Source organism: Entelurus aequoreus, linkage group LG04 (genome assembly GCF_033978785.1).
Source record: "Entelurus aequoreus isolate RoL-2023_Sb linkage group LG04, RoL_Eaeq_v1.1, whole genome shotgun sequence".
In the NCBI taxonomy this organism is placed as follows: domain Eukaryota; kingdom Metazoa; phylum Chordata; class Actinopteri; order Syngnathiformes; family Syngnathidae; genus Entelurus; species Entelurus aequoreus.
Window position 1 is genome coordinate 58,298,370 of NC_084734.1, and position 24,302 is coordinate 58,322,671.

At 44.4% G+C, this 24,302-nt stretch overlaps 1 protein-coding gene across 3 annotated transcripts; it reads right to left on the minus strand.

The window, feature by feature from the left end:
- Nucleotides 1–1,228: 1,228 nt before the first annotated feature.
- On the minus strand, nucleotides 1,229–18,358 carry LOC133648859 (uncharacterized). 3 transcript variants are annotated; one of them, XM_062045340.1, is made up of 3 exons: nucleotides 14,632–18,358; nucleotides 1,625–1,823; nucleotides 1,229–1,515 (listed from the first exon to the last, which is right to left on the minus strand). In XM_062045340.1, the coding sequence occupies exons 1-2, from the start codon at nucleotides 18,256–18,258 to the stop codon at nucleotides 1,632–1,634; spliced, it is 3,819 nt and encodes a 1,272-aa protein (XP_061901324.1). In that variant the 5' UTR covers nucleotides 18,259–18,358; the 3' UTR covers nucleotides 1,229–1,515; nucleotides 1,625–1,631. The 3 variants fall into 3 exon arrangements, 2 of the variants coding, with proteins under 2 accessions (XP_061901324.1, XP_061901325.1); XR_009825941.1 differs by lacking the exons at nucleotides 1,229–1,515; nucleotides 1,625–1,823 and adding exons at nucleotides 5,711–6,422; nucleotides 6,532–6,730; XM_062045341.1 differs by lacking the exons at nucleotides 1,229–1,515; nucleotides 1,625–1,823 and adding an exon at nucleotides 5,711–6,730.
- Nucleotides 18,359–24,302: the final 5,944 nt, after the last annotated feature.

Below are 24,302 nucleotides of genomic sequence, written 5' to 3' on the forward strand. Positions count from 1 at the left end.
GGCTACGCATGGCGACGGCACTTGGACTACAAGAGTCTATAGGGACCAGACTGCCATCTGGCCCCCACATCAATGTCTCTAGTACCGGGGGGTATAGTAGAACAATGTTTTTCAACCTTATTTGAACCAAGACACATTTTTTCATATAAAAAATCTGGAGGCAGACCACCAGCAGAAATCATTAAAAAATTAAACTCAGTAGACAATAAAAAGTTGTTGTCGCAATTGTTGGATATGACTTTAAACCATAACCAACCATGCATCAATATAGCTCTTGTCTCAAAGTAGGTGTACTGTCACGACCTGTCACATCACGCCGTGACTTATTTGGAGTTTTTTAGTGTTTTCCAGTGCGTATAGTTGTAGTTCTTGTCTTGCGCTCCTATTTTGGTGGCTTTTCCTGTTTTGTTGGTATTTTCCTGTTGCAGTTTCATGTCTTCCTTTGAGCGCTATTCCCTGCGGCTGCTTTGTTTTAGCAATCAAGAATATTTAAGTTGTTGCTATATTTTTTTGTGGGGACATTGTTGATTGTCATGTCATGTACGGATGTACTTTGTGGACGCCGTCTCTGCTCCACACGCTGTAAGTCTTTGCTGTCCAGCATTCTGTTTTTGTTTACTTTGCAGCCAGTTCAGCTTTAGTTTCGTTCTGCATAGCCTTCTCTAAGCTTCAATGCCTTTTCTTAGATACCTTTTTACCTGCACACTGCCTCCCACTGTCGTCTGCATATTGTGATCACGACAAACATCTACAAAGCAATTAGCTACCTGCTGTCACCTACTGATATGGAAGAGTATTACATGGTTACTCTGCCGAGCTCTAGACAGCACATATACTCAACAACGGCACATTTGCGGATTATAACTACTGGTTTTCAAAAAATATTAACCAGATTAGGTGAAATTACATAATCTCCAACGGCACACTATTGTCCCGCAAGTGGTTGAAAAACATAGAGCATTTGCCTCCAAATCCGCCCAGAAAATCTTCTCAAATTCCTCGTCGGTGTAATCCTCCGCAAAATCATGTGGTCAGTATAGTCTGTCGTGTAAGACGGCGAAGGTGTTTGTGATTTCAGGTGAAAATAATTTAATGACTAAACAAACAAAACGCGAGAGCAACAGGGAAGTGTTTTGAAAGCATAGGGTCTGTTATGTATCAGAGAAGGGAAGGAGGCGACAACCAGGGCAGGACTGCGGTTTTCAAGGTTTATTTTAAACCTTTGATGAATACGTGGCGTGTGTATGCTACTCAAAGTGAATGAGTGTTGACTATGTGTAATATTAATAATGTAAATGTTACCATGAGTTGTTGTCAGCAAATGTTGGTTGTATCTTTCGTCGTTATCCAAAGGGGCAAGGCAAAGAGGCAGTTCATGGACAGGCAAGAGGTCGTGGGCAAGAGCAGGGCAGCGTGGTCTGGTTCCGAGCAGGGAGGTCGTGGATCGGGGAGAGCAGTCAGGAATCCGGATGGGTATCGAGTGACAAGGCACGATCATGGAGGACAGGTGAGTCACTGTGGAAATACAAAAAGGGCATGAACCAGGAGGAAAACACGGAGAGATAGAGCAACCACAAGGACGAGGAAATCACTGGGAAAAAGGAATGCCAGACGTGATGCTTACTGGAAGGTTAGCGACGTTCTGGCAAAGGTTCCTCGGGTCCGCTGGTCTTTATGCCGCTCCCCCTCGTCAAGTCCAGGTGCGTTGATGATTGATTGCTTGCAGGCTTGTTGCTGTGTGGGCGTGTTGTGCTCACCACGAGCAGAGGCGTGTCTGAGCATGCTGCCAGCAGAGGGGTTAGCAGAGGTGCCGGCAGCTCCAGCTGCAGAGGAAACGTGGGTTCGACTCCGCGTCATGACAGTACCCCCCCCCCCCCCCCCCTTATGCGATGCCCCCGACGAGTGCCGGGGAGCATCAGGATTGGCACGGTAGAAATCCTCTAGAAGTGAGGGATCGGCAAGGTAGGAGGCTGGCACCCAAGATCTGTCTTCAGGTCCATATCCCTCCCAGTCGACCAGATAAACGAGCCCCCTACCTTGTCGACGGACCCTGAGGATTTCCTTAACCGTCCAAACCTGATCTCCGTTAGACAAGAACCTAGAGGGTGGGAGGGCAGGGACAGGAGGGGACAGAGCGCTCTCCGCTACCGGTTTAATCTGAGACACATGGACAACTGGATGTCGCTTGACCGAGGGTGGGAGAGCCAATTTAACAGATACAGGATTTATGATCGACATGAGGGAGAATGGACCAACATAACGTGGAGCCAATTTCCTTGATGGTACCTGGAGACTGAGGTCCTTAGTGAGAAGCATCACTTGTTGTCCAGGTTTATAGGATGGGGCTGGAATGCGATGACGGTTTGCGTTACGACACATCTTCTCGGATGCCCTTTCCAAAGCTGCACGAGCGGCTCTCCACACCCTCTGACACCATCTAATATGAGCCCTTGTTGAGGGCACAGCGATTTCCAGTTCCTGCTGGGGAAACAAGGGGGGTTGATAACCCAATGAGCACTCAAATGGAGACATACCGGTAGCGGAGCTCTTCAAGGAGTTATAGGAAAACTCCACCCAAGGCAGAAACTTGCTCCAGGATGTGGGTTGATGACTGGCGACACAGCAGAGCATGGTCTCCAAGCTTTGATTCGCCCTCTCAACCTCCCCGTTGCTTTGGGGATGGTATCCCGATGTGAGGCTGACCGAGGCCCCGATTCCCTTGCAGAAGGCTCTCCAGATTTGTGACGTAAACTGAGGGCCACGGTCAGAGACGATATCCACCGGGATACCATGTTGCTTGACGACATGTAGAGTGAGGAGATCAGAAGTCTCTGAGGCAGAAGGTAACTTGCGCAGCGGAATGAAGTGGGCTGCCTTGGAAAAACGGTCAACAATAGTTAAGATGGTGGTGTTACCTCTAGAGGCTGGAAATCCTGTGACGAAATCCAGGGCAATGTGTGACCAAGGACGGGCAGGAATGGAGAGAGGGTGAAGGAGACCAGCGGGAGGCCTGTGTGACGTCTTGCTACGGGCACAAGTAGAACAAGCAGCGATGAACTCATGAGTGTCCTTGGCCATGGATGGCCACCAAAAACGTCTTCGCAGCAGTGATAGAGTTCGTTGAAAACCTGGATGGCAAGAGAACAGGCTGGAGTGCCCCCAATCCAAGACTCTGGGCCGTAGCTCCCGATGGACAAATAGTTTGTTGGGTGGTCCACTTCCTGGTCCTGGATTGGAGCGCAGCGCAGATTTTACCAGGTCCTCCACCTTCCAGGTTACCATTCCCACAATGCGAGTGGGAGGAAGGATGGGTTCCGCTACTGATGGACAAGTGGGCTCTCTTACGAATAAACGGGATAGAGCGTCAGCCTTAGTGTTCTTGGATCCTGGCCTGAAAGAGAGCACGTAATTGAAGCGGGAAAAATACTGCTGCCACCTTGCCTGGCGATTGTTGATTCTTTTGGCAGCTCGGATGTGCAGAAGGTTGCTGTGGTCAGTCAGGATCTGGAACTGGTGTCTAGCCCCTTCCAGCCAGTGTCTCCATTCCACCAGGGCCTCGTGGACCGCCAATAATTCTCTATTCCCAGCATCGTAGTTTTGTTCGGCCTGAGTCAGGCGTCTAGAAAAGAAGGCAACAGGATGAATTAATTTGTCATTCTTGGATCTTTGAGAGAGAATAGCCCCAATCCCTGAGTCCGAGGCGTCCACCTCCACCAAGAAGGCAGTGTCCAAGTCAGGGTGGACCAGAATGGGGGCCGAAACAAAACGCTCCTTTAATTCCTCGAAGGCCTTCCTAGCCAAAAGAGTCCATACAAAAGGCACGTTAGTTGACGTGAGAGAATGGAGCGGTGCCGCAACCCTACTGAAGTCCTGGATGAATCGTCGGTAGAAGCCGGCAAAGCCGAGGAACCTCCGAAGTTCCGTCCTCGTGGTTGGTTGCGGCCACTTCACCACGGCCTCCACCTTCTTCGGGTCGGGTCTTATGTGACCCCTTTGGAATACAAATCCCAGGAACTCCACTGAAGAGGAGTGGAAGCAGCATTTTTCTGCCTTAACAAATAGGCAATTCTCCAAAAGACGTTGCAGGACACGTCGAACATGTTGCTGGTGATCAGAGAGGTTACGGGAGAAAATCAAAATATCGTCAAGGTACACAACCACGAATTGATCCAGCATGTCCCGGAGGATGTCGTTAACAAGTGTTTGAAAAACTGCAGGTGCGTTAGTAAGTCCAAAAGGCATTACCCGGTACTCGTAATGCCCCATATGGGTGTTGAAGGCCGTTTTCCACTCGTCTCCCTCTCTGATTCGTACCAGGTGATAGGCGTTACGAAGATCCAGTTTGGTGAAGATGGTTGCAGGTGCCAAGGACTCAAAGGAAGAGTTGAGTAGCGGAAGGGGGTACTTGTTTTTGATGGTAATGTTGTTAAGATGACGGTAATCAATGCAGGGTCGAAGGGACCCGTCCTTCTTGGCCACGAAAAAGAATCCCGCCGCCAGTGGAGACTTGGACGGGGTAAGGCCCTCTGTAATGTACTTCCTCATTGCTTCCTTCTCTGGAAGAGACAAATTGTAAAGGCGGCTAGACGGCAGGGTAGCGTTAGGAAGTAGTTCAATGGCACAGTCGTAGGGTCTATGAGGGGGTAGTCCCAGAGCACGTACCTTGCTGAAGACCTCGGCTAGGTCATGGTAGCAAGCAGGAACCATGGATAGATCGGCCTGGGGAGTCGGGGTAGTGGAGTGGTGGACCGGAGGAGACGCTGACCCCAGACAATTGGCCATGCAGGGTGTGCTCCAGGCTAGGATTCTGCCGGAAGTCCAGGAAATATGGGGATTGTGGTGACGAAGCCAAGATCTTCCAAGCACAAGTGGGGCTACTGGAGCTTCCAGCACCCATAGGCTGATGGTCTCCTTGTGGTTACCAGAAATGGTCATGGAAAGGGGCTCTGTGCGGTACTTGATGGGGCCCAATGGCCGTCCATCCAGGGCCTGTGCGGACAGCGTTTTGTCCAGGGAGATCAGGGGAATGCCCATCTGCTGGGCGAATGTGTAGTCCAAAAGACTTTCGTCAGCTCCAGAGTCCACAAATGCCTGTACTTAAATGCTCCTCTTGTCCCAGGCCAGAATAGCGGGTAGCAGTATGTCGGGGTTTTCTTCATTACGGGGGAATAAAGTATGGCTCACCAGGACTGCCATAGATGTACTAGGTGAGCGGTCTGGTTCCACTTCTGCCTTGAAGGTAGGCAGAGTTTGGCTCCAAGAGGCATCTCTCTGGTCTCGCTCTGCTGCTCGCTCACAAAATCTTAGGTCAAATTGGAGGGCCAGTTTGATGAGATCTCTGCAGGACGTGGGTCAGTCCCTCAGTAGACCGTCCTTGATTTCCTCAGAAAGACCGCGACGGAATGCGCTTTGGAGCGCCCGGTCACCCCAACCGCTGTCTGCCGCCAAAGTCCGGAACTCTAAGGTGTAGGCTGCCACGGAGCGGGATCCCTGCGAGATGGAGTGCAGACGTCCGGCCGCGTCCCCCCCATCCTTGGGGTGATCAAAATCAGCCCAAAATTCAGCACGGAAGGCAGAATAGTCGGAGTTAAGCCCAACGGTCCTGTCGACTGCAGCTGTAGCCCACTTGAGAGCCGGACCGGAAAGTAAGGAAAAAATAAATGCTATTCTGGCGCCGTCGGAGGAATAACGGGAGGGCTGGTGACGGAAAATGAGGTCACATTGAACCAAAAACCCTCTACAAAGTTCAAAGTCCCCTTCAAAGGGTTTAGGGCTGGCAATTCTGGGCTCACGTGCAAAAATGCTGTTTTCGGGTCCAAGGACTGGAGAAGCACGAGGAGGTACCACCGGTCCAGGACTGGCCCCGGGGCACATGTTGTACAGCCTGGAATATAGTCTGGTGAAGGCTCTCTCTAGATGATCCTCAAGGGCAGTAAACCGAACCTGATGTTCGCTAACAACGGAGCTAAGGATAGCTAGGTCAGAAGATATGGCTATCTGGGCCTGGGGCTTGCCGTTGTTGCCTGGTTCCGACATGTTGTTGGCCAAAACGTACTGTTATGTATCAGAGAAGGGAAGGAGGCGACAACCAGGGCAGGACTGCGGTTTTCAAGGTTTATTTTAAACCTTTGATGAATACGTGGCGTGTGTATGCTACTCAAAGTGAATGAGTGTTGACTATGTGTAATATTAATAATGTAAATGTTACCATGAGTTGTTGTCAGCAAATGTTGGTTGTATCTTTCGTCGTTATCCAAAGGGGCAAGGCGAAGAGGCAGTTCATGGACAGGCAATAGGTCGTGGGCAAGAGCAGGGCAGCGTGGTCTGGTTCCCGAGCAGGGAGGTCGTGGATCGGGGAGAGCAGTCAGGAATCCGGATGGGTATCGAGTGACAAGGCACGATCACGGAGGACAGGGGAGTCACTGTGGAAATACAAAAAGGGCATGAACCAGGAGGAAAACATGGAGAGATAGAGCAACCACAAGGACGAGGAAATCACTGGGAAAAAGGAATGCCAGACGTGATGCTTACTGGAAGGTTAGCGACGTTCTGGCAAAGGTTCCTCGGGTCCGCTGGTCTTTATCCCGCTCCCCCTCGTCAAGTCCAGGTACGTTGATCATTGATTGCTTGCAGGCTTGTTGCTGTGTGGGCGTGTTGTGCTCAGCACGAGCAGAGGCATGTCTGAGCATGCTGCCAGCAGAGGGGTTAGCAGAGGTGCCGGCAGCTCCAGCTGCAGAGGAAACGTGGGTTCGACTCCGCGTCATGACAGTACCCCCCCCCCCCCCCCCCCCCCCCTTATGCGATGCCCCCGACGAGCGCCGGGGAGCATCAGGATTGGCACGGTAGAAATCCTCTAGAAGTGAGGGATCGGCAAGGTAGGAGGCTGGCACCCAAGATCTGTCTTCAGGTCCATATCCCTCCCAGTCGACCAGATAAACGAGCCCCCTACCTTGTCGACGGACCCTGAGGATTTCCTTAACCGTCCAAACCTGATCTCCGTTAGACAAGAACCTAGAGGGTGGGAGGGCAGGGACAGGAGGGGACAGAGCGCTCTCCGCTACCGGTTTAATCTGAGACACATGGACAACTGGATGTCGCTTGACCGAGGGTGGGAGAGCCAATTTAACAGATACAGGATTTATGATCGACATGAGGGAGAATGGACCAACATACACTTGGAATACACTTGGCGATCTCCTAGAGGGCTCTGGTTGGACGACAGCACTGATTGAAGCAGAAGTGGCATCAAGTGGCATGGCTGAGTCGTTTCTGAAAGCAGCACACCTAACACGAACCAGGCATGCACACCAGGTCACTGTCTTGACACTGCACAATCTACAACAGGAGGCTTTCAGGGTTAGTGCAGGCCCCAAAGATGAAGAGTCCTTCATGGCTTGGAGAAACAACATGCTGAAGAAGAGTCCGACGTTCATGTTCTGGGATCTGATCATGAGATATGAAACGCTCATTCTCATCTTCATAAGGGCACACAGAGAGCAGAATTTCCTACTGTATGTAGAAGTGCTTGAAGAACTGGCCCCTCTATTCTTTGCCTTGGACCATGTGAACTATTCAAGATGGTTGCCTGTCCATATCAGGGACATGAAGTCTTTGCCCGACTCTATCAAGGACGAGTTTGAGAAGAATTCTCACTGGGTTCTTTCAAAGACATCTAACAGGTTTTCTGCAATCCCACTGGACCAAGCTCATGAACAAGAGAACAAGAATGTGAAAGGTTCAGGTGGTGCGGTTGGCCTCACAGAAAATCCAACTGCCTTCAGAAGATGGATGCTCACAGGCCCAGAAATGGCAAGATTGATAAAGGAATTTGAAGAGGAATATCTCCAAGATGACAAAGAGAGCTTCCAGCACCATGAGCAGGGTCTTGGCACACAGAAGACATTCCAGAGACAGGTCAACAGTCTGTCAGATACCATAAGGCGTATGGGAAACCCTTTCCTGGATGTCTTCGAGGAACTTGTGACTCTTGATAGTCGCAACTGCGCAGATAAATTAGTCGCAAATACCATGCTCATCCTGGAGGACACAGGGAAGAGACAATATCAGGAGTTTGTCAAGAAGGTGCTTGATGAACGCACACAATCTATCCATGATCCGATTAAAAGGAATTCCTTGGCAGTCTTCAGGCAACCTAGACGCAAGACGATGTCTAAAGATGGGAAAAAGATTAAAGTGCTTCAGAACAACGTGGCACTCTTTGGCCAGCTATATGTAGCTATGCAGAGCCGTGAGAGTAATTTGGATGAATTATTTACACATGAGGTGCAGTCCTTCCCTCCATCTCTCTCAGACTTTGGAAAACTTCATCTGACAGGCACCAAATCAGACCTGCTACAATGTCTTGAGCAGCCAGCACAATCAGAGCCACCCTCAACCTATGACTTCAAAGTCCTAGATGGGGCAGTAATTGTCCACTGCCTGCCCACTATTAGAGTGAGCACGTTTGATGCTTATGCAAATGAGGTTTTCATCCCCTACCTGCAGAAGCAGCTGCAGGATGCAAAACGATTGGATGTTGTATGGGACACGTACATCCCTGACAGCTTGAAGGAGTCCACCCGAGAAAAAAGAGGACGTGGTGTTCGCAGGAAAGTGTCAGGCCCGACAAAGTTGCCAGGCAACTGGATGGACTTTCTTCGCGACCCAATCAACAAGAAGGAGTTGTTTGATTTCTTGACATCCAAGATCCAAGAGTTCAGCTGGCCACCAACCAAAGCTGTGTATGTCACATCGGGGCAAGCGGTGTCAGGACAAGCTTTTGGTTCCACTAGCATGATGGACTGTTGCAACCATGAGGAGGCAGACACAAGGATAGTGGTCCATCTACAATGCGCATTGAAGGAGGGAGCAAAGACAGTTCTTGTGCGAACTGTGGACACTGATGTCATCGTGATCCTTGCTGGTTTATTTTATGATTTGGTGGTGCTTCAACCATTGACTGACATCTGGGTGGCTTTTGGCATGGGAAAAAGGTTCAGATATTACCACATAAACCACATCTGCAAAAGCCTGGGGGAACCCAAATCACAAGGTCTGCTTATGTTCCACGCATATTCAGGTTGTGACACAACATCTGCATTTAACGGAAAAGGCAAGAAGTCAGCTTGGAGGGCCTGGCAAGCCTATGATGCTGCTACAGAAACATTTATGTATCTGGCAAAGCATCCATTCCAGGAACTAAAAGTTGACTCTGAGCATTTCCAGACACTTGAGAGGCTGACTGTGATCCTGTACAACAGATCCAGTCCTTTGAACTCCATCAGTCAAACAAGGAAGGAACTCTTCTGTCAAGACAGTCGGCCGATGGAGAGATTACCTCCCACGCAGGATGCCCTACTCCAGCATGTAAAACGGGCTGTGTTTCAGGCAGGAATCTGGGCAACCAGCACAGACACACAGCAAGTGATTCCTTCTCCAAAGGACTTTGGATGGACCAAGGACGAAACAGGGTCATGGGTTCCAGTTTGGATAACCATTCCCGAGGTCTCCATTGCCTGCAGAGAGCTGATAAAATGCTCATGTAAAGGTGACTGTTCCAGCTGTAAATGCAGCAATGCTAATATTGACTGTTCTCCACTTTGCAAATGCAACTGCTGCAAATAGACACCAGGTACAGTTATGCACACCAATACACCAAGTTTCCACATTATGATGCATGTCAATTTGTTTAAATTGTGACAACAATTGTTTTCTTGCCTGTTTCACGTGCAGATTACTTCATAGTGTAGTAAGAAGAGTCATCCAGGCCATTGGTCCTCAGCCCCCATGCTGGTCATGTGCACCAGCTGACTTGCCCCTTTAATTTATTTTTGGCCTCAATCAGAGTTCTAACATTATAATTGCATTAAAGGTTTTATGGATAATACTTCATGTGCTGGGTCTTGAATCATCATCTGAAAATGATACTTTTTGCTATTTCCGTCCATAATGAGGCCTTATTTGAAAGCCAAATGGTTCATAATGGAATCAAATATTGGCATTCTGGCTGTTCTGGGATGTGAAGACACTACCTGTAGACACCCTGTGCAAGTATGATGTAAAAACTAGCAGCAGGAGGACACATGACAAGAATTAGTCCTTTTTTAGTATAGGCGTTTTTTGCAGTTATTGATCAAAATAACTTATGTGCACTATAAAGGTATTTTCAATATTTAAGTTTGAGTACCCTTCTAAAATCCTTCAGTAGGTCATAAAGAAGGCCCATAAAAAATTTGGCGCTTTTATCCGCTCCGTAACGGTAATGTCACTAAGCCACCAGACTAGAGGTGCCTGCAGCTCCAGCTGCAGAGGAAACGTGGGTTCGACTCCGCATCATGACAGGGTCAAACAAAAACTAAACTGGACTGTACTGGCTTCATGAAACCTTTTCACTTTCCAGTTAGTTAAACACCCCCACACAAGAAGTCGCAGACGTCAGGATGAGTTGGACCCGTTTTTATATGGCAGGTGTGAAACTATAACAAACAGATACAGTATAGGTAGGGATGATGTTTGATAAGAAATTATCGAGTTCGAGTCTATTATCGAATCCTCTTATCGAACCAATTCCTTATCGATTCTCTTATCGAGTCCAGATAGACACACAATATTTGGTTTAACAAAAGCTCACTTTTATTATATAAGAAAACAATTTAATCTAATAAATAAATAAATATTGACTGTTACCCCCCTAAAAAAATAAAATAAAATAAATAACCATTGACTGTTGTTACCCAAAGTATATTAAGTGGGATTTTTCAGAAAAACAAATATATACAGTAACACAAAAACAACCTGTCTCTGTGATCACTATAGGTGTATAAATAATAATATAGTGTTAAATCAAATCAGTCCCTTGGGCACAAAACTGGAAATAATACAGCTCTCCAAAAAGTGCAATTCTGCTGCTATTTGAGTTTGAGTTTGAGTTTGAGTTTTGAGTTTATTTCGAACATGCAAGCATACAACATGATACATCACAATTTCCAGTTTCTTTTCAACATGTTCGAAAGGGAGTAGGAAGAAGCAGAGCTTATTTAATCCTACCCCCTTTCTTTACATAACAGTTGCAAAACTTTTTGTTCACTTCCTGTTCACAATTTTTTCACAATAAACTCCATAAGTAATCACAATAAAAATAAATAAATAAATAATAGTAAGAATTTAATAATAATAATTGGTGAAGTAAGTCATATTTCATATGATGAGATAAGTAAGATTACTTTAAGAATGAATGAATGGATGGATGAAATACATTGAGAATGTTTGTCATGGTTCTTCTTCTTTGTACTTTGTAAACACTTTAAGTTTGAAGAGTTTCTTGAAGTGTATCATATTAGTACATTGTTTGATTGCTTTGCTTAATCCATTCCATAATTTAATTCCACATACTGATATACTGAAGGTCTTAAGTGTTGTACGTGCAAACAAATGTTTTAAATTATGTTTTTCTCTAAGATTATATTTCTCCTCTTTTTTTGAGAAGAATTGTTGTATATTCTTGGGTAGCAGGTTATAGTTTGCTTTGTGCATAATTTTAGCTGTTTGCAAATTCACTATGTCGTGGAATTTCAGTATTTTTGATTCAATAAATAAAGGGTTTGTATGTTCTCTATATCCAACATTATGTATTATTCTAACTGATCTTTTTTGTAACACCGTTAATGAATGAAGTGTACTTTTGTAATTATTTCCCCATATTTCTACACAGTAGCTCAGATATGGTAACACTAGTGAGCAGTAGAGAATATGAAGGGATTTTTGGTCTAGAACATGTTTTGCTTTATTCATTATTGACGTAACTTTTTGACATAACTTTTTGACATAACTGTTTATGCACTTTAAAGAAAGAAAGAAAATTCTATGAAGAGAAATGTTGTTTGCAAATGTGGTTACAATGCTAAAAAATGAAAAGTTAAAGCTAAAAAAAGAAATACACTTTATTGAGTTAACATTATTTCTAAAAGAAAGATGTTACGAGCTAGGGAATATAACAACTACACTACCCATCATGCAACGGGAGTGACGAGCATGCTCGGTAGCCCCAAAAAGTGTTGTTGCATGTCGTCACCCGTGAAAGTAAACGTCAAGAACTCAACCAACACGCCTCGTCTGCATTATTTATAATTAGACAGACAACACATATACAGTGTGAATAACAAAAGTTAAAAAAGGGAGATGTGTTGTATATATATGTATGTGCTGCGGTTGCTTTAAGAACGTTGCGCCAGCTGCCGTAAAGGAGGTGCGTTGCTAGCCTGGTTGCTATGTTTCCGGTGGGTCGTAAAAGTGTTCTTCATGAGTTTGTACCCTACTCAAATCTCTCAGTAAAGTTATTCATTGGATTATACCTTTTGTTTTGAACTTTATTACACCTTGGAGCGCTTTTTCCCATCCATTGTTTTCCTGCTTTCCCTATCTGCGCCTAATGACTGTTCTACGTGACTGATTTATTGTGATGTCACACGGAGCATTTCTGGTCGGGACGGGATTCGTTCCGAGGGATTCGAATAAAGAACCAACTCTTTTCTTTACTATAGTGGTCTCGATAACGGGTACCGGTTCTCAAAAAGGGATTCGAGTCCGAGGACTCGGTTATTTTCTTATCGAACAACCGGGAAAACCGGTTTCGAGTATCATCCCTAAGTATAGGTGCATCAGTATACATTAATAATGCAGCAATTATTAATTAAAGCTTAACATAAATCATATACTGTCTCATTACATTGATATGAGCCAAAATAATGCATTCAAAATAAGACTTATAAATAGTTCCTTAAACATTAAATGAACTACTTAAATGTACTACTTTCTAACATATATTCCATCTAAACATCATTTTTTACTGCAATACTCACAGGGAATGCCTTTATGAACTCTAACACAGCTACAGAACAGAACACCATGCCGTCTCCGTGATCTGAATCACATTACATCATCATCTCTGCGCAGCATGGCCAGGACACTCACTTCCTGATTCTCTTAAAGAGCCAGTGCACACAATACTAATGGCAGAGCCAGAACACTCCCCGTCTGGCATCCTATGGATACCACAAATAAACAAACTTAAACATCACCGGATAACAGAAAACCCAATTCTGATATGGGTCTAAAATAAGTCTTAACAGTCCCTTGTTTAGCGACTCTAACCTCAACCTTTCTCACGGTTCCATCGACACTGGGAACTGTCTTTGCAATGACGCCCATTGGCCACTCATTTATTCTTGTTTGTTCGTCCTTAAGGAGTACTACATCCCCTTCTTTAATGTCAGTCCTTTTGTGGTGCCATTTCTGACGAGATTGGAGACTGCTGAGATACTCCTTTTGCCACCTGGTCCAGAAGTTGTCTGCGAGGAACTGAACACGCTTCCAGTGGCTCTTCAGCATCTCCTTCTGGTCGATGTTGTCACAGATTGGAGGAACAGCATGCGTTTTTTGTGTGAGCAGCATAGCAGGGCTTAGAATGAAAGGATGCTCTGGGTCTGATGAGACTGGTATTAGCGGGCGGGCATTCATTATGGCCGTGACTTCTGCAAGAAATGTAGTCAGTATTTCATGGGTAAGTTGGGCACGACCAGCTTGCAGCAACATGTTGTCCAGAATGCGCCTCGCCAGGCCGATCATACGTTCCCATACTCCCCCCATATGGGATGAATTGGGTGGGTTGAATACCCATGTGCACTTGTGTTCCTGTAAATATTGTTGCACTTTGTTCTCGTCTGGCACTGACGTTGTGATCTCTTTGTGAGCACCAATATAATTAGTGCCACAGTCGGAGCGTAGCTGTTTAGCAGGACCTCTCAGCGCAAAAAAGCGCCTCAGTGCATTGATAAAACTTGATGAGCTCATCTCCTCCACAACTTCAATGTGAACAGCCCTTGTGCACAAGCAGGTAAAGAGTACTGCCCACCGTTTGCTGTTAGCCTGTCCTCCTCTTGTACGCCTTGTGAATACTTCCCATGGGCCAAAAATGTCCAAGCCGACATAAGAAAAGGGGGGCTCTAGCTGAAGTCGGTCTACTGGCAGGTCACTCATTTTTTGCTCCTCAAACTTTCCTCTCAGTTTCTTGCATGTAACACACTTGTTTATAACTTTGCCAATGCACCTTTTTGCACCTACAATCCACAGGCCACTTTCTCTGACCGCCCCTTCGGTAAAGTGTCTCCCTTGGTGGTTAACCTTTTCATGGTGATGTCGCACAAGGAGGGTGGTTATGTAGTTGGTGCCTGGTAATATAATAGGATTCATTTATTTTGCTTCTAAGCCTGAGCGAATAATGCGACCACCGACTCTTAATAGGCTGTCATTTCCAATGATGGGGTTAAGCTTTATGAGCGGGCTGTGTTTGGAAAGATTTTGTTTTGCTGAAATGCATTTGATCTCATCTGCATACGTTTCTTGCTGAACATTTTTCATCATGATGTTCTCAGCTTGCTCTAACAGTTCACATGTAATGGCTGTTTTACAGATATGCCAACCAGTACAGTCTTTGTTTGTTTTGGAAAAGGAGAAGCATTGTGCTACGTGAATCAGGTTTGCTACAGTTCTTTTCAGTGATTTCCATGAGGAAAAGCGTTCCCAGCGTTTTGTGTCTAACACGGTTTTTGTAGTGTTTGTGCAGAGGGTTCTTACCTCTGGGCGCACCTCTGCATCACTGTCTGGCTCCAGTAGCTCATACAGATGTTGCTCTGGCTGGATGTCTGAAGAGCACTGTAGGAAGGCCGGCCCTGTGAACCATGACGTTTTCTGCAACTCTGAAGCTGGGACAGCGCGTGAGCCGTGATCAGCAGGATTTTGATCCGTTGCGACGAAGTGCCATTGCTCAGGTGTTGTTGACTCTCTGATGTGTCTAACACGGTTGTTTACATAGACATAGAAGCGCCTTGACTGGTTGTTGATATAGCCCAGGATCACCTTGCTATCTGTGTAGAAGCCAATTTTGTCTATTTGATGGTCAATCTCATCGCTTATCACTTCTGCCATTTCCACAGCCATAACTGCTGCACAGAGTTCAAGCCTGGGGACTGTAAGCTCCGGCTGGGGGGTGAGCCGTGCCTTACCCAGAACAAAGCCAACTTCTGTTGTGCCATCAGCAGCGGTAACTTTAATATAAGCAACTGCACATATTGCTTTCATAGATGCATCCGAAAAGATGCACAGTTCTACACATTTACCTTGAGAAAGTGGGATGTTGGAGTATGTGCGCGACATTTGGAGGTTACTGAGGCATTGTAGGGACTGCTGCCATTCTATCCATTTCCCTCTCATGTCCTTGGGCAGGGCTGAATCCCACTCTGTAGTGTGCAGCGAAAGTTCTCTCAAAAGGAGTCGTCCTTGGATGATGACTGGAGATAGAAACCCTAGCGGGTCAAATACACTGTTTACTGTTGAAAGGACCCCTCTGCGTGTGTAGGGTTTGTCTGTATGGGGGATGTGAAAGGTGAAATAGTCTGACATTATGTTCCATTTTATGCCAAGGCTTCGCTGATCAGGAAGGTCGTCCTTGAACAGGTCCAAATCCTGGAGATCTTTGGCACGGTCCTCCACTGGAAAAGCATCCATCACCTCAACTTTGTTGGAGGCTATTTTGAGGAGCCGGAGATTTGAGGCTGCTAGCATTTCTTGGGTTCTTTTGACAAGATTGATGGCGCCTTGCTCAGTGGGAACAGACTTCAAGGTATCATCCCCATAAAAGTCTCTTTCAACAAACTGACGCACATCTGCCCCGTATTTTTCCTCACCTTGTTGTGCAGCTCTTCTTAGCCCATAGGTTGCTACTGCAGGGGAGGGGCTATTGCCAAAAACATGGACGCACATTCTGTAGTCCACTATGTCATTTTTGGGGTTGTTGTCTTTGTGCCACACAAATCTTAAAACATCTCTACAGTCCTCTCTTACTAGAAAGCAGTAAAACATCCGCTGAATGTCTGCGGTTATTGCAACTTTATGCTTCCTAAACCTCACTAGTACACCCAATAGACTGTTGTTTAGGTTAGGCCCTGAGAGTAAGGCATCATTAAGTGACATACCTTCAAACTGTGCGCTGGAGTCAAATACCACTCTTATCTGCGATTTTTTCTGTGCATGGTAGACTCCGAAAAAGGGCAAATACCAATACTCTTTGTTTTTCTGTACTGGGGGTGCAAGCTCAGCATGTCCATTGTCCATCATCTTTTGCATAAAGTCTGTGAGGTGGGACTGCATTTCTGGGTTTTTTATGAGTGTGCGTTGCAGTGACTTGAGGCGACTAACTGCATACTGGCGGTTGTTTGGTAGTATTTTCCTTGGCTCACGAAAAGGTAGTGGGGCCACCCAGCTCTTTGACTCATTTTGTGTGAACTCATTGTCCATAATTTTGAGGAATAACAGATCCTCCATCGAAGGTGCAAGCTTGTTGTCATTTTTAGTCTGACAGAAAACATCTCTTCCAAAGCTTACGTTGCTTGCATTTTCTTTCATTTTTGTGCTACTGAGAGTTAGCTGTCGATCTGGAAGATTAGTCTCTGATTTGATAGTGAAGTGATTTTCACAAGGAGGAAAATGAGTGGGCCTCCCATTTGCCAGAACGTGAGTCTTTAAACTGGTGACCTCTGAAGGCTTATGAGTGCTGCCCAAGCAAACTTCTCCCACTATCACCCAGCCTAGATCCAGCCTCTGTGCATATGGTGCATTGTGTGTTCCATTGATTTGACTGCGCACTTTATGGACTCTTAGAATGTCTCTTCCGAGTAATAGAAAAATCTCAGCACTGTCATCTAGAGGTGGTATTTTGTGTGCAATACGTTCGAGATGAGGATGACCTTGTGCAGCGGCTGGAGTGAGAATTTCCTCTCTTTTGTTTGGTATCATGTTACACTCGATCAACATTGGTAGCTGTATTGCAGTGGCGCCATCTATGGACTCTATGACGTAACCAGAGGCTCTGCGACCAGCTGTGAGACCTACACCAGAACAGGTCTGCAGAGTGTATGGCGCTGCAAGGCTGTTAACTTTGAACATATCGAAAAACTCAGAGCGTGCCAATGACAAGTTACTCTGGTCGTCCAACATGGCGTACATTCTTTTGTTCTTGCTGCGGTCATTAGCTGGGTAAACACTGACCAGGCATATTTTAGAACATGACTTTCCTAAAAAGCCCTCCCCACATACCTCAGTGCAACTTGCAACGACTGTTTCCTCCTGCCCATCTTCTTGCTCCCCGCCGTGATATGCTGGAGGTAAGGAAGACCTGAGAGGAAGGGAAGGTGAGTCTGGATGCAAGGCATAAGGGTGCTTGTCAGAGTCACATTCAGAACATTTAACTGCTGCTTCACAGTTACGAGCCACATGTCTGGTAGATGCACAGCACTTGTAACATATATTATGTTGCTTTAACAGTCTCTTCCTTTCTTGTAGAGGTTTTTCCTTAAAACCTCTACAATGTTGTAGTGCATGAGGTTTGTTATATACAGGACACCATTTGTCTGGTTCATTAGTGGGTGTGGCTGTTACGCTTGTTTTATGCACTGAAACTGTTCTGCGGTTGTTACTGTAATTTTCTCCAAATCTGTCCTTTTTTACTCCGCTGATGACTGATGGCTGGATATGGAAGCTTGGGTCGTTGCGTGCCTTTGCTTGTGTCTGAATAAACTGCAGAAAGAAGGTAAAAGGAGGAAAAATTACTTTATATTCCTGTTTGTAGCGTGAGCCTTCCATCATCCATCTGTCTTGTAGTCCATACGGCAATTTTTCCACGATTGGAGCGATGCCTCTTGCCGTATCAAGATAGGACAGTCCATGTAAATATCCTTCTTGCATTGCTGAATTGATTTCCAACAGTAAATCGCTTAGCTCTCTTAGTTTTAGGTGATCTTTTGGCCCTATTTTGGGGAACTGGTCAAGTTTTGCAAAAAGAGCGCCCTCTATGGCCTCTGGCGAACCATAGGTCTCTTCTAGCCTGTCCCAGATGAGTTGTAATGCAGCTGGTGATTTATTTATATTCACTGCTCTGATACGACGTGCATGTTTAACTGACTCTGGGCCTAGTGATTTAATCAGGAGGTCAATTTCTTCCCCAGCTTTAAGATCAAGACTCTCGGTAGCGTTAATGAATGATGATTTCCAAGCTAAATAATTTTCTGGTTTGTCATCAAACTTTGTGAGCTCAGACGTTAACAACTGGCTCCTTACTAGATATTTAGCAAGTTCATTAGTGTCATTAGAATGATATTGGGCAGGTGAGTAATACTGGTTGCGGACAGTAGACGGCGTTGTATACATAGGAATATTATGGGCACTGTTTTCTGGGGGTCTTGATAGTCTTTTGAAACTGTGGGTACAGATTCCTGTTGCCTATCTGATTCCTTAACTTTTACTTTGTTCATCCCTTCATCTAGTTTAATGTCCTTTGTGTTTATTTCACGTGGCTCTTTATCACTGGGCTCAATGCTGGGCTCACTGTGTTTTCTTATGTATTCAGCTGTCCGCTCATGGGCGCTTTGGATGTCGTTTCCAATCTTGCAGCAGCGTCCTCCATCACTGCTGCTTCGGCGGCGGCAGCTTGTGCTTCACCTTCCTTCTCCAGTGCATGGAGTGTTGCTTCCAATCCATGGAGTGTTGCTTCCAATCTAGCTTTTTCTAGTTTAATTTCTATTTCTTTCTTTGCAAATGCAGCTCTGGCCTGGGCAGCTTCTGCTTTTGCACGTGCTGTGGCAGCTGCTAACGTTAGACTTGCGGCAGACGATCTGCTTCCGGACGATCTGCTTGCCCGGGAAACCGTAGATTCAGCGTTCTCCATTGTTCGTGTTGATGTACTCACTATGCCTTTACGCTGACTTAACAACGTCTGTCGTGCTGGTCTGAAAACAGCGTATGACAGTGCAGCCTGGGGTTCAGCAGTTCATCGAAAGGCATTCCCTTTTCACTGTACTGGCTTCATGAAACCTTTTCACTTTCCAGTTAGTTAAACACCCCCACACAAGAAGTCGCAGACGTCAGGATGAGTTGGACCCGTTTTTATATGGCTGTTGTGAAACTATAACAAACAGATACAGTATAGGTGCATCAGTATACATTAATAATGCAGCAATTATTAATTAAAGCTTAACATAAATCATATACTGTCTCATTACATTGATATGAGCCAAAATAATGCATTCAAAATAAGACTTATAAATAGTTCCTTAAACATTAAATGAACTACTTAAATGTACTACTTTCTAACATATATTCCATCTAAACATCATTTTTTACTGCAATACTCACAGGGAATGCCTTTATGAACTCTAACACAGCTACAGAACAGAACAACATGCCGTCTCCGTGATCTGAATCACATTACATCATCATCTCTGCGCAGCATGGCCAGGACACTCACTTCCTGATTCTCTTAAAGAGCCAGTGCACACAATACTAATGGCAGAGCCAGAACATGGACAGACTACAAAGCAAATAAAACTAGAATGCAAACTCACAAGGTGTGTGCAGCAGATGGCGTCCACAAAGTACGACTGTACTTGACCTCACCATGAAAAGAATAATGATCCTCAAAAGAGACACTGCACATATGCAATCGACCCATATGTCTAAACAACGGGGGAATAGAGAAAATAGTTTTCCACTCATTGTTTAAATTCCCATTTTCAATGTTCAAACACAGGGAAATGGATAATAGATAACAATCCGGTTTCCGTGTTTTGTGTTTTATTATCAAACCAAAAAACGGGGAAAGTTTTATGTTCAAAAAATGTTCTATTACACACAGAAAACGGATAGCTGCAATGCACACCGACCCGATTTAACCCCTGTGTGGTGTTCGGGTCTGTGGGACCCGTTTTCATTTTTTATTTAAAAAAAAAAATTATACAATTTTTAATTGATTTTTCAAACTGAGACTCACTTACTTTGGCTCATTTTCTGTGAAGAAAATATATCAGAATACATATTTAATGAACACACACCATACACCCCCCCCCCCCCTACACATTTCTATTACATATAAGATGTCCGGGTCCACTGGACCCGGAGCTAATAGAAGTGCGGAAATTGATGTTCTGTGTATCACACGCACCCACCCACACACACACACACACACACACACACACACACACACACACACACACACACACACACACACACACACACACACACACACACACACGCACGCGCACACACACTCAGCAGGCCTAGACAGAAGGAGGACAGAGTGTAGGTACACATAACTTCAGAGGGTCAAATGTGCGAGAAAATGAGAGCAGACAGTGTTGACAAACAATGTTGCAACCTTGTGTGGGAACCGCAGGTGCAGAAACACAAAAGAAGAATCCCTGTAGGATGCAGAAACTGGCAGAGAAATTTTCCATGCAACGTTCATATTGTTGTTACTCAGCCACCGTTTGTGGGTCTGATGGACCCGTTGCATTTTGTGGCTTTTAATGCCTCACAATCAAAAACTGTTATGTTAAAATACTGAACAGATGTTTATTGGGATAAGGTAAACATCTGTTCGGTATTTTAAAATAAAAGTGTTTGATTGTGAGGCATTAAAAGCCACAAAATGCAACGGGTCCATCAGACCCACAAACGGTGGCTGAGTAACAACAATATGAACATTACACAAGGGTTAGGAGGGTTGAGTTACACACTTTTCTTATTTTTGACATAGACATTTTTGGGCAATGAGGGTGCCAAAGCATGATGTGTTCGAAGCAGAGGACGTAATACAGCTGGTTTTACATTTGATTTATGGCGAAGGGGAGGAGCCGCAGCCACTGTGTGCCTCTTGCTTGGCATACTTGCTTGGACCCACTATAAACTGTGTGCTTGTTTAACAGAATTGCTATTGAGACATCCAGTGAAGTTATTTAAAACAGCAGTTTCTTTCATGAATTATTGCAGCATACATATATATATATATATATATATATATATATATATATATATATATATATATATATATATATATATATATATATATATATATATATATATATATATATATGTATATATATGTTACATGTCATGACTGGAAACATCACCTCCTGGTTTGGGAATATCACCGCACACGACTGCAACAGACTGCAGAGAGTGGCCAGATCAGCCGAGCGTAGCATCGGAGGTGTGCTCCCAACCATCTGCAACATCTACACCAGGCGATGTAGATCCAAGGCCAAGAGGACAGTGAGGGACTCTAGCCACCCAAGCAACTGGCTCTTCTCACTGCTGCAGTCAGGCAAGCGCTACCGGAGTCTCATGGCCAACACGGAGAGACGCAGGAGGAGCTTCTATCCCCTAGCCATCAGACTGCTCAACTGCACTGCTGAATAACATTTATCACAATTGCACAAAACCGCACTCACAAGAATCACTTTACTTACCACAGTAATTACCGGACTAAAATACTCTTTATTCAATGACTGTAAAAACAAGAGTATAAAGAAGTCATACTGTTCCATTACCTTTGTTCATACTACTGTCACTAGTCAACTGCCAAAGAACTGTAGACACCTTAATATGTATTACTTCCTATACTGTATATACTGTTATACTGTATATACTGTTATACTATTTGACATTGCACTGGTACTGTATGTGACTACTGTACTTTTACTTGTACTGATACTTCTACCATAACTACTAGGATTTATTGTGCAACTTATTGTCTTGTAATTAATGTACATCAGAGCTATTCAAATTTTTGTATTTTTTGTATTTAGTGTATTAGATTCAGCAACTAGTGTTTGGATCCCACTGTACGCAATATCTGAAGAGGATAGACAAAAGCATTTCACTGTGGTGTACTCTGCATGTGACGAATAAACCTTGAACCTTGAACATATACAGTATATACATGTGTGTATATTAAGGTTGTACGGTATACCGGTATTAGTATAGTACCGCGGTACTAATGAATCATATGCGGTACTATACCGCCTCTGAAAAGTACCGGTCCCCCCGCCGGAGTCACGTCATGACATTGTTGGTTTACGAGCAGACACAGTGTGTAGACAGACAAGGGTGAACGAACGCATTCTGGTTTAAAAACTAACGATAAAGGTTAAGTTATATAGGCTGACCATATTCTGAAATCCCAAAAAGAGGACACATATATGCGTGCCAAGGCGGGCAGCACGCCAAGGCCGGGACTAGGTAAAAATTTGCCAATGATACTCGAGTTTGCTTCATAAGTAATATATTTATTTAAATAAAGCATTTTTTCTCCTATGTCGACAGTAGTGTTGGCGCTAGGAATTTTCAAAATGGGGGCCCAGGGACCCCATCAAATCATACAAATGGGGTCCCACAGTACATTTTTGGGGTACCACTTTTTTGTAAGCGTTTTGAAAACAAATGACAAATGTATGCATAATGCTGTTATATCTCACATTCTATGTTGTGTTTTGGAAAAAGGTTGTCATAAACGAGCTCTCGCCCTGCACCGCTGTTTTGTGCTTTGTAGTGTCGATATGGGCTTGTAGATCTTTATTTGCCACAGATGTGCACGTTCCTGCTTTGCACACAGGTGCATTCTGCTTCCCATGTGTCACGGCCAGGACCATAACATCAAATACTTTTTTCGGCAATATCGTGAAGTTGCATTACTTTTCGGATATGTCTGTCTCGGTATCGCTCTGTGTCTCTGCGAATGTGAGGGAGGGGGGGGCATGCCCGCTAGCACCAAACAACCCCTCCCCCCCACACATCACCCCCCCCCCTCCCTCCCTCCCTCCGTGCGTCGGTTGAGGTTAGAGAGTTAGGGCTGCATGGGATTATGGGTATTTGTTGTGTTGTGTTTATGTTATGTTACGGTGCGGAGGTTCTCCAGAAATGTATTTGTCATTCTTTTTTGGTGTGGGTTCACAGTGTGGCGCATATTTGTAACGTAACAGTGTTAAAGTTGTTATATACGACCACCGTCAGTGTAAGCTGTGTGGCTGTTGAGTAAGTATGCCTTGCTGTCTCCCACGTGTGCAAGTTAAAGCTTCATGCAACATGAGGCCGGGCTGGCATGCTGTTTGTGCAAGTAATAGAGGATAATATATGCAGTGCCATCACGGCACGCCCTTAATTAAGCTGTTAGGGGTTGTCGATCCCTGCCCAAGACGTACATTGAAAATACACACAATCCTAACTGAAAATGACGGACATTTGAGGCATTTAAAAAACCCCGCCCGGACACACCCGCAAAAGAGGACATGTCCGGGGAAAAGAGGACGTATGGTCAGCCTAAGTTATAACACTGAAACGCCCACCGGAAGCTTTAAGACACAGCTACCTAGCTAGCGGCTAAAGTCGAGCCACAGCTACTTTAGTTACTTCTAAATCACTAATTCTCGCCTCCATGGCGACAAATAAAGTACGTTTTTTGCAAGTATAATCCCTGCAGGACGAGGAATAGCTAAACATGCTTCACTACACACCGTAGCTTACCGGCATCAAAATGTAAACAAACGCCATTGGTGGATCTACACCTGACATCCACTGTAATGATACCAAGTGCAGGAACGAATCTAGTCGATACTACTATGATTACGTCGATATTTTTTGGCATCACAACATCTTCATTCATTTTTTTCGAATGTATATTATGTTTATAAACTCAGTAAATATGTCCCTGGACATGAGGACTTTGGAATATGACCAATGTATGATCCTGTAACGACTAGGTATTGGATTGATACCCAAATGTGATGTATCATCTAAAATTAATTTAAAGCATCCAAACAACAGAAGAATAAGTGATTATTACATTTTAACAGAAGTGTAGATAGAACATGCTAAAAGAGAAAGTAAGCAGACATTAACAGTAAATGAACAAGTAGATTAATAAATAATTTTCTACCACCTGTCCTTAATAATTTTGACAAAATAATAGAATGAAAAATGACACAATATGTTACTGCATATGTCAGCAGACTAAATTAGGAGCCTTTTTTTGCTTACTTACTAATAAAAGACTAGTTGTCATGTATGTTTACCATTTTGCTTAAGGACAAACTTAAAATAAGAAACATATGTTTAATGTACCCTAAGATTTTTTGTTCAAATAAAGCCAATAATGCAATTTTTGTGGTCCCCTTTATTTAGAAAATTATTGAAAAGTACCGAAAAGTATGGAAATAATAGATACATATATATATATATATATATATATATATATATATATATATATATATATATATATATATATATATATATATATATATATATATATATATATATATATATATACTACCGTTCAAAAGTTTGGGGTCACATTGAAATGTCCTTATTTTTAATAAAGATAACTTTAAACTAGTCTTAACTTTAAAGAAATACACTCTATA

Coding starts and splice junctions, on each gene's coding strand:
- LOC133648859 (XM_062045340.1), bottom strand. CDS start 18,258: ATGTATACAACGCCGTCTACTGTCCGCAACCAGTATTACTCACCTGCC. Junction 1,824..14,631: donor ATGCAGAGGTGCGCCCAGAG/GTAAGAACCCTC, acceptor TTTCCTCTGCAG/CTGGAGCTGCCGGCACCTCT.